Source organism: Fukomys damarensis, unplaced genomic scaffold, assembly GCF_012274545.1.
Source record: "Fukomys damarensis isolate Sample0158 unplaced genomic scaffold, DMR_v1.0_HiC HiC_scaffold_15, whole genome shotgun sequence".
In the NCBI taxonomy this organism is placed as follows: domain Eukaryota; kingdom Metazoa; phylum Chordata; class Mammalia; order Rodentia; family Bathyergidae; genus Fukomys; species Fukomys damarensis.
In genome coordinates this window covers 60378686-60389399 of record NW_022900927.1, presented here as the reverse complement: position 1 = coordinate 60389399, position 10714 = coordinate 60378686, and the positions used below count along the sequence as shown (strand labels likewise).

General features: G+C 43.1%; 1 protein-coding gene across 1 annotated transcript in view; it reads left to right on the top strand.

Annotated features, from left to right (window-relative positions):
- Uhrf1bp1l (UHRF1 binding protein 1 like) overlaps positions 1–10714 on the top strand; it is a 90953-nt gene that overhangs the window by 1029 nt on the left and 79210 nt on the right. Inside the window, exon 2 of the mRNA XM_010631405.2 lies at positions 2–65. Within this exon, the coding sequence (XP_010629707.2) occupies positions 2–65 (64 nt within the window). The remainder of the gene's footprint in view (position 1; positions 66–10714) is intronic.

The following is a 10714-nucleotide window of genomic DNA, read 5'->3' as shown; positions in this document are numbered from 1 at the left end:
GCTCGGCGCCGCCGCTCGCGAGCGCTGCGGGGCGGCACTGTGCGCACGGTCAGGACTGGGTTTAGGTAAATCGCCAGTTTCCCGCTTTGACAAGTTGTGTCTGGAGTCGCTCGAGGTCCCCCCCGCCACATTTTTACTAAAGAGTTTTGCGTCCGAGTCCCTTCTACCCAGGGAGTTGACATCTGTGATGATTAAACCTCCGAAATGTCATTCTTTCCATTTCATAGCGCAGTTTTAGTCAGAAACATGACTCAGGAGACTGGCAGTTTGTTACTGCTCTTGGCTTCACCATATTTGTCTCGAGACGCAGGCTAAATGTAGGCTCTTGCTCCAACTTGGTGACTGAATTCACAGCGCCTGGCTGGGATCCCCTTCGCTTCTCTGTTATTTGTGAGCGGATGACTACTTTGAACTGATGTTTAGGGAGAGAGAGACTGGGATGTAATGATAACTTGTGTAGTAAGCATAATTCCTGATTTTCCAGATTGTTTCATACCGCAGATGATATGTAAGGGGACAAAACAATATGTGATTGAGCAAAACGTTCCTGATTTATAACGTTGAGTAAGATAGTTTTTTTAAAAAATAGCAAATTATAGCAACAGTTATCAATATTACGTTTCTTAATATTATCACCAAGTGGGAAGTTCCTTTTTAAAATTGTACGTATAGGTCGGGCGTGGTGGCACAAACCTGTATCCCCGCTGGGGCAGGAGCATTTTAAGTTTGAGCTCAGCCTGGGCAATTTAGTGAGCTGCTGTGTCAAAAGTGAGAAGGGGCTGGGAAGGCTCTGGGTTCAATCCTCAGTGCAAAATCAGCCAATCAATTAATAGTACATATGATCAAATCACGAGTTATTTTGGAAGGTTTTCTCTCTTATCTGTTGTTATTTTGGAAAAATCTGGCTTTCCCCCCCTCCATCTTTTGTTTAATTCCCTCTGCCGTTTCTCACACCCAGTTACACAAGAAAATTCAGACCGATGGGAAATGATTTTAAAATTTTATTAGTGCAGAAAAAGTGTTTCATTTTGGCTATTACAGGCATATAAAATTCTTCGATCATTTCCTTCTTCCTTTATTCCCTTCCTCTTCTCTAAAAATCAGCAAATGATTTGAATGCCTGTTTTCTCACTGTCCCAAGGATGATGGCACACATCCTTGTACTTTAGGCGCCTAGAAGAAAATTTAATTCAGTCAGTACGTCCCTTAGGGCATTACTGTTTAATTCTGTTGTGGAATTCCATTTGAGAAGGACTCTAAAAAATTAAGACTCGGGTATAATAACTGGCTTCACAAAGTAGATAACACCCACATACTAAGAATTAAGTCCTTAGGATTATTTTGTGAGCTGTGTGATTTCTTATAGTTGTGTGGTAAATTGTAATGACTTTTTTTTCCAGAGTGAATTTTTTTTTTTTTGGTTGCAAGTGTTGTATATATACGTTTATTAAGCTAGTTAATATTTGCAAATGCTTAGAACAGTGAGTGGCACATAGTAGATAGTATATAGATTTTTTTCTATTATTAATAAATTATTTTAAATGTATCCAAGCTCAAAACAATCCAACCAGTGGGGTTTTTTTGTTTTGTTTTGTTTTGTTTTGTTTTGTACTGGGTATCGAACCTTGGGACCTTGTGCTTTTGATGCAGGTAGAGGAACCACTGAGCTAAATCCCTGGCCCTGTTTTTTTTTTTTTTAAGAAAGGGTCTTGATATGTAGTTCAGGTGAACTGTGTAGTTGAACTCACTAGGTAGCCCAAGCTGGTATCGAACTTGCAGCGATTCTCCTGTCTCAGCCTCCCAAGAGCTGAGATAAGAGTAAGTTTTTGAAACACTTCAGTTATTTCAGTTATTCCTCAATGTAGGTAACTGAAGAATATCAAATTCATGTTTTTGCTCTATTTAGGAAAAATACAGTAATTCCTAAATCTGAACAGTATCCATAGTCACAAACCGCATGTTTTGGTAAACTAATTATTAACATAGGAATGAAATTTTGAAATGACCAGGACAAGTTTAATTGTATAGATTATACAATGTCATGAAGATGTCACTATATTGATCTAGTTATAGTGGACCCTCAAGTTACCACAGGCTTGACATATGAAGTTGTTAATTAGGTTAACGGAAGATTCACCTGCCTTTTGTTATCTATAGTGTGTACCTAGATAAATATCCAGATCTCAGCTGTATTGACTTACAACCAACTTGAATTAAAACCAGCCCTTGGGAACTGATTGAGTTCATAAGTTAAAAGTCCACTGTATCTGGAATGCAATTTAATACAGTCTAACAGCAAATACTTAAAGCATTACTTTCTAATAAAAGTCATCTTATGTGGCCTGTGGATGTAGTCCATGTTACTTTCCCAAAGGTGGGTTTTTCTGACCACAGTTTAAAATCTGTAGCGTTCATCTCTTGTGTCATATTATATTTATATATAAGGTGTTTTTCATTGTACACTAGAATGAATGTAAACTCCATGGAGGCAGGGTTTTGTTTTTTTCTTTTGAAGCTGTCATGAAGTGGGCACTCAATGGCTATTATTTGAATTAATAGTACAAGCCTTTGCCACTAATATTGCCATAGATTTGAAGATGAGTAGTTTTCTTGTGGTTTTAGGAAGCAATGAGTGATTCATTCACTAAATGGTATCCTGGAAATGCAGAACCAAGAAAATAACCTAGTTCTTTCTGTTCCCCTACCATTTTTACTGGGGCTCGAACCCAAGGCCTTTGTATTGAGCTACATCCCCAACCCTTGTTAATTTTCAAAATTTTGAGACAGGTTTTGACAAGTTGCTAAGTTGCTCAGGCAGTTGCCTCAGCCTCCCAAAGATACTAGATCTCTCTATATTGTGCAACTTGCCTTGAACTCTTGATCATCCTGCCTCATCCTCCCAAGTGCTGAGATTACAGAATTGTGCCACCACGCCTGGCAGTGACCTACTTGTTATAGGTGAATGTAGGGATTGTACCAATCAGAAAAAGGACTGTTGGGGAACCCAGAGAAAGAAGAATGTTCACTCTGAGCCTTGAGATTGAAGTATAGTGAAACTGCAAGATTAAGGGCTGGGGCTATAGCTCAGTGGTGCTGCACCTGCCTCAAAAGCACAAGGTCCTGAGTTTGATATCTGGTACCAAGGTGGGAAAAGAAAAATTAAAACTAGCAGTGTGGTCCAGATGTAGGTATTTGAGAAGCTGTTATGTTGGAAAAGTTGTGAAAGAGGACTTGTTAAGAGATTAACAAATGCTGTACATGCTTAACTAAAGTATAAATCTATGTAATTTTCTTTGTTGTTTGCATTAATGAAGAGTTTTTGTAGTTGAAAAATTTGAGTGGAGGACAGGAAGTGTAGTTTGGGGGGGAGCTGGTCACGGTGATTATACTTTTCAGAGGTGGCACAGGCCCTGTAATCTAGCACTCTGGGAGGCCGAGGCAGGACAATTGTATTTTTAAACCCAGCCTGGCGATTAGCAAGACTCTTATCTCAGAATTTAAAAAAAAATTTTTTTTAAAGCCAGGGATGTAATTCAGTGTAAAGGCCCTGGATTCAATTCTCAGCACACCATCCACCCTTGCACACCCCACAGGAAAGTGAAACAGGAAAAGCTTTTGAAGAAGAAAGTTATGAGGATCATTCAAGCTAGAAACAGCAGAGGGTGTTTTGGAGGTTTTTCTAGGTGAATCTTTTCACAAGGGAATAGAAAGTTCTAAAAAATTGTTGGACATGATTGGCTATGCCTGATATCCCAGTAGTCAAGAGTCTGAGGCAGGAAGATTGCTGCATGTTCAAGGCCAGCTTGGGCTATATAGTGAATTCAAGGCCAGCCTGAGCTTGTAGTGAGACCCTGTCTCAAAAAATTTTTAAAAATTATTTATTTATTTATTTTTGGTTAAAACAAATGCAGTAAAGGAGGTGAGACCAGCTACCTTTCAGCTCCAGGCCTTCCTCTCATGGGTATGTGTGTGTGTGTGCGCACGCGCTTGCGTGTGCATGTAGACAGAGGTGTGCACACGGGAGTAGGGGAGCTCTGGGTCAGGCTTGCTCGCCTCTGGGCTGCCGCAGAGCATCTCAGAAGCTCTTAGACCGAGCCCAGGCGTCCTTCCTGGTCAGCTCTGCCCCGTGGGGGAGGGAGGGACACTGGCAGTATTTGGAGACCTTTGTGATTTGACCTGGCGGCGCCCTCCTCATCTTCCTGTGTGCCGCACTTTCTCCCATTCTAACAATTAACTACTGTATTTTGAGATTGCAAATTGGTTTCGGCCGTGTGTCCCGTGATTGAGCCACCATACTTTGTAAGCTGAGGTTATTTCATCTGCAAATTAATAGAAAAGGTGCTCTATTTAAGTGGGTTCTGTTTAATCTATTTCTGTTAAGTGAAATGGAAAACTCATAGGACGGTCAGAGACTCAAAGGGAGGCCTGAGCAGTAAGCCGAGGTAGGAACAGAAACCGGCCGTCCCCTGTGTGAAGACTGCTCCGGGTCCTGGAGGATGCTCAGGGCTTCCACGTGGGGCCAGATGTCCCCTCTGAGGCAAAGTTGCATCTGGTTGGGAACCAGAACTTGAGGCGCTGCCCTGTTTCCCATAACTCCCAGCCCCTGCGCTCCCCGGTCAGGTTTCGGATTGGTGGGGAGGATCTGTGCAGCCAGGTCAGTCGGCAGAATCTTGCAAGTTTCTTCTGAGTCCGGCTGCTGCTCCACTGGGGCTTGGTGAGCGCTGAGCTGAGTTAGACTTCCGCGCCTCATCCCGGGGACAGGGGATGAGTCCGGATAAAGCGATCAGGTAGCAGAGCCGAGTGGCGGTGAAGTCTGCTGCCCCGGAGGCGGCTCAGGAGCCGGGCTGAGGTCCACACTGTGTGGGGCACTGAGTGCCCTCAGGAGAGAGCGCAAGGCCTGGAAGGGGTCGGTGCCCTCCAGACTCGAGTACATCGGAGAACCGGATTTCAGAACGGTCTGGAGCCCGCCAGGCTCCGCGGAGAGAAGCAAGAGAAGCTGCGCGATTCCTTCTGTAAGCCAAGGGGAAGAAACAGACAGGAAGGGCAAGTACAGCATGCGCTGCTCGTGGAGATCTGCAAGGGTGGGTGTCTGCAGGATTTGGGGCCGGAAGGGCCGAGCGACTTAGGCACTGATGGATGCGTGCAGCAGCGAGAAGGACGCAAGAACTTGAAGGTGAGGGTGCTCTTCTTAGGGCTGTGGGGTGAGGTCCTGCAGAGAATGTGCCCGCAGGGCGCAAATTCACACTACTAGGCCTGCCATCAGCAATACTTAGTCTCTCACACTTTTTCTCAAATACTAACTTCGTCTTATTATTAAAGGTCTATTACATGCCTCACTTTTATGGTAAAGTTTATGTATAGATTTTGGCATTACTGGGGACTGAACCCAGGGCCTTTGCATTGAGCTACATCCTCAGCCCTTTTAAATTTATTTCCTTCCTTCTTTCTTTCTTTCCTTCCTTCCTTCCTTCCTTCCTTCCTTCCTTCCTTCCTTCCTTCCTTCCCCCCCCCCCCCCTTCCTTCCTTCTTGGGACAGGATTTTGCTATGTAGTTCAGGTTGGCCTTGAACTTACTATGTAGCCCGTGCTGGCCTCAAATTGTGCCGATCTTCCTGCCTCAGCTTCCTGATTGTTGGGGTTACAGGTGTGCATGCACCAACATGACTAGCTTACTTTCTATTTTGAGGCAGGGTCTTACTAAGTCTCTTAAATTGCAAAGCTGGGCTTGAATTTACCATCCTCCTGCCTCAGCCTCCCAGAGAGCTGGGATTACAGGTGTGTTCCTCCACATCTGTCAGGTATTTATGAGGTTTTTTTAAAAAAAGTAATTTTTGGTTTCCTTAAATTTATCTTATTAATTTTTATGTAATCTCCAACAATGTGAATTTTGATATTAGATGTACTAGTTTATTTAACAAATGCTTTATTGTCCCCTTTGTACAAAGTACTGCTCCATAGTCCTGGGCATATAGCAGTGAACGAAATAGATAGAAGTCTCTGTATTCGCGGTGTTTATCTTTGAATCACTAGAGGAGGATAACTTTAAGAAAATAAATATAATAAGGGCCAGGGATTTAGCTTAGCAGTGCAGTGCCTGCCTGGCAAGTATGAGGTCCTGAGTTTGATCCCCGTACCAAAATAAATAAATCAATGAATGAATGAATGAAATACATATCTGTTTATGTTAAGTGCTATTGAAAAAACTAACACAAAGAAAGGGGTTAGAAAGTGCAGGAAGATAGGAATGAATTGCAATTTTAAATCTGGTGATCCAGATGCTTTAATTGGAAAGGTAATATTTGCCAGGTATAGTGGTGCACACCTATGATCTTAACCACTTGGGAGGCTGAGGCAGGAGGATCCAAAGTTTAAGGCTAGTCTGGGTAATTTAACAAGACCCTATAAACTTTAAAAAAGTTCTAAGCCCAGCACTTGGGAGGCTTAGCAGGAAGATTGCCACAAGTTTGAGGCCAGCCTAGACTACATAGTGAGTTCAAGGTAAGCCTGCATAACCTGGGAAGACCCTGTCTCAAAAAAACAAACAAATAAAAAGGGTCTATGAAGCAGGGTATGGCGCACGCCTCTAATCCCAGCACTTGGGAGGCTGAGGCAGAGGATCACGATGAGTTTGAGGCCAGCCTGGTCAACATAGTGAGACTCTGTCTCAAGAACTCAAAACAAAACAAAACAAAAACATCACATATATAAATTACATAAATAAAAAGCCTGGGATGTTATTCAGTGGTACAGCTCTTGCCTGATACATGCAGGGTCCTGGATCCCATCCCCAACACTGAAGAAGAAGGAGGAGGGAGGGAGGGAGGGAGGGAGCGAAATTCCGGAGAAGAGATGTGAAAGAGGTGGTAGCAGCAAATGCGCAGTGCCCATGGCTGGGTGGTTGTTTTGCATGTTTGAAATACATCAGAACTTCCAGTCCAGTATAGGGGCAGTGGAGTGAAGAGTGATGAGTGAGTAGGGGAGGAGGAGATTCAGAGAGTCCGGCCCTGGACCTGCAGCTCAGCGTGGTGGCAGGATGCTTGCCTCCACGAGCAAGGCCCCAGGACGACTCCAGAGCTGCGCAACAAAACCGCACGCAAGGGAATGACTGACTTTACCGGAAGTGGGGCTGGAAGCCCCTGAAAGGCTCGCAGCAGGGCTAGCCGGGCAGGCGGGGGAAGTAGGAGGCCAGAGGCCTGACTACTGTAGGCCAATGAGGAGATGGTACCATCTAGGCGCGAGATCGCCAGGGTGGATTAGGTGAGCTCTGGAGAGTTCTGTGAAGGCTCTGGAGAGCCAGAATCGATGGACCCGTCGGATGTGGATGGAGAGAGGAGAGAGCAGTAGTGGGTGCTGTGCTGTCTTAGTTACTTAGCTTGTTGCTGAGACCAAATACCCAACACCCAAAGTTAGAGGAGGAGAGGTTTATATGGCTCACAGTTTGTAGGGGTTCAGGCCAGTTGGCTGGCTCTGAGGCAGGGGGCATCACAGAGGAGAAGCAGTTCATGACAGGCAGAAGGTAGCAAAGTAACAAGGACGATCTAGCCCTTTGGATCCCTCGTATCTTACCCAGGCTACTCAGGCAGTAGCACTCACACCCTGACTCCAGTGCCCTTGGTCCTAGCATCGCACCATGAATCAGTCACACACTCTAGATCCAGCCCCCTCTGAAGAAGCCCCACGTCTGCTGCCCTGAGGCTTCGGGGGGACATCGAAATACAAGCCTTAACAGGTATCTTTGAAGTTTTTGACATAAGCAACTGATAAGATGGAACTGCTGTTAATTAAATTGGAGAGGACTGCAGGTGGAGGAGGAGGCTTAGGGGAAATGATCAGGAGTTTGCTTTGGGGTATGTTAATTTGGGTGACTGTGGATACCTAAATGGATATACTGTACCTCCCTTTTTTATATTTGTGATTTAGACTAGCCTACACGTGTTTCAGTCTGGCAGCAATAATGTAAATGTCTTTGTGTGGTTATCCTTTGGTTTATGTAATAGATAATTGTACAAAGTGAATTATGAGTTGAATTTTCAAGAAGCAGGTTGCTATTAAGAGCATATGCACTAAATAGAACTATGTGAAATAGAACAAGTGTCTCTCTTTCACAGTAATTTCCAACTAGAACCAGATATACATCCTTATAAAAGTTACTTCTTGGAGATTGATTTGAAAACGTCTAATGAAAGGGGATTGGATGCTTGGTCTGGTGGCTACAACATTATCCAAGAGTCACAAGGGATCTGTTCCTGTTCAGTGAGAGAAATGATTAAAACATTTAAGATTTGTCCATCACCCAAGTTCTGATGATAGTGTTCAGTGTTAGGTCGCTGATCTAGTATCATTTTCATTTGATTTTTCTATCTTGCCTGTTCAGGTTGTGGTTCTCATGTAATAGTTTGCTTTTCTCTTAACTGAATTTTCAACACTTCCTTTATTACTCTTTTAAAATGTTTCACCATCCTGCTACAGTATTTCTAGGAGATCTTATTGCAATCCTGAGACTCTGCACTCCTTTGAAGTTGGGGAAACATAATCTTTAGACTCAGCAATTCTTTGAAGTTGAGGAACATAATTTCTCTATTTCTCTTACTGGCGTAATTTTATTTTTTGCAATATTACACTTTGCCTTAGTGTTGCAGTTACTAGTCTAAACATTTCTTTAATAAGTTGATCTCTTATCAGTTATGTATGCCTAAAGTTCTGCATAGTAAATGGCCTAGGATGAGTAATATTTTTATTATGCATTGGTATTAACCTGGATTATTAGTGCCTTGAGCACTGTTTGCATGTAAGTCAACTGGAAGTCTTTGACTAGTACTGTGAGTGAAAACATCAATATCAAGTTATAAAGATAAAACAACTGAAGCCAGTATGATTCAGGATATAACAATTTATTGTTTGTTTGAATTTTCAGGCATTAGATTTGGTAATAATTCATTGATTTATTTTGAGATGTCTCCCAGACAAGATGAATGTGGTATATAAATTTTGAGGCTATGCTAGTCTAGTCTGTCCTGTAAGGTTTTTTTTTGTTTTTTGTTTTTGTTTTTGTGTTTTTGGTAGCTGGGATCGAACTTAGGACCTTGTGCTTGCAAGGCAGGCAGTGGAACTGCTGGGCTAAATCCCCGGCCCTGTCCTGTAAGGTTTTTGGTTTCTTTTTTAATTGAGTTTATTGGTACATTTTAGGTATACAGTACAGTTACATTCATTATTGGGATCTTGTACCTTTACATGACAGGTCTTGGTTCTCATTTTTTCCCCTTGTCCCTGTCCTGTAAAGTTTTATTTGATCTTTTTTTCTATGTTCTCTTTCTATCTAAAGATCCTATAAAGAGAGAGTCTCAGAGGAGCCACTCTCCAGGCTCTGGGCCTACTTCAGTAAGGGGACAGCGCGCTCCTAGAGGGGGTAACAGCAGGGCTGTGCCTGGGCTCCTGTGTAGACCAGAGGGAGGGCAGCAGACCTGCCTGTCGGCCAGGTCGGGCACCAGCTGTTTTGATGGCCACTTGGGGAAGACAGAGTCCCCAAAGAGCTGCCTGGGTTATGGCTTCATGGGAAATTGTGTCTTCTCCTTTGTTTTTTCAAAAAAGGTCAAGTAGTATTGTTGCTTGTCGGTGTGTGTGTGTGTGTGTGTGTGTGTGTGTGTGTGTGTGTGTGTGTGTGTGTGTGTGTGTGTGACTGGCGATTGAACCCAGGGTGTAAGCACTGAACTGAATGACATCTCCAGCCCTTTTTTATCTTTTTGGTTTTTTGAGATAGGGTCTCACTAGTAGTTGAGACTGCCCTGGAACTCATTGTGCAGCCCACCCAGGCTGATCTCAAACTCACAGTGATCCTGCTGCCTCAGCCTCCCGAGTGCTGGGATTACAGGTGTGTGCCACCACACTTAGCTTATGGTTTTTGTTGTTGTTGTTTGGTACTGGGGATGGAACTTGGGACCTTGCCCTTGTGAGGCAGCGGTGGAAATGCGGAGGTAAATCCCGGCCCCTTTTTTATTTTTTGAGACAGTCACACTGTGTTTTCCATGCTGGCCTTGAACTTTTGAATTTGCTTTGTAGCCCAGGCTGTCCTGGAACTCAGCCTTCCAGTGTTGGGATTACAGGTATATACCAGCACACTCAGCTTTTTAATTTTTTTTTTGGTGGTACTGGGGATCGAACTTAGGACTTTGTACTTGCCAGGTAGGGGCGGTGACACTGAGTTACATCCCAGCCTTTAAAAATGATTTTTAAAATACTGGTTCTTATATTGTTCCCTTATAGGTTAGTTATTTATATGAGACAGATCCTCACTATGTTGCCCAGGCTGGCCTTGAGCTTGTGATCCTCCCTCCGCAACCTCCCATGTATCTGAGACTATAGGTGTGTGCCACTACTCCTGACCTTTTGTACTTTTTTAAAGTTTAGATCAGCATTGACTTTCAGTGTTAAATGTATCCCTTGCCTCTATATTCAATTTAAAATCTATTCAGAGACAGTTCAATTAGGTGTAAAATAATACTTTAATTTTTTTTTTTTTATTGAGTTTATTGGTACATTTAGGGATACAGTACAGTTACATTCATATATCTGAGACTAGGTGTGTGCCACTACTCCTGACCTTTTGTACTTTTTTAAAGTTTAGATCAGCATTGACTTTCAGTGTTAAATGTATCCCTTGCCTCTATATTCAATTTAAAATCTATTCAGAGACAGTTCAATTAGGTGTAAAATATAAT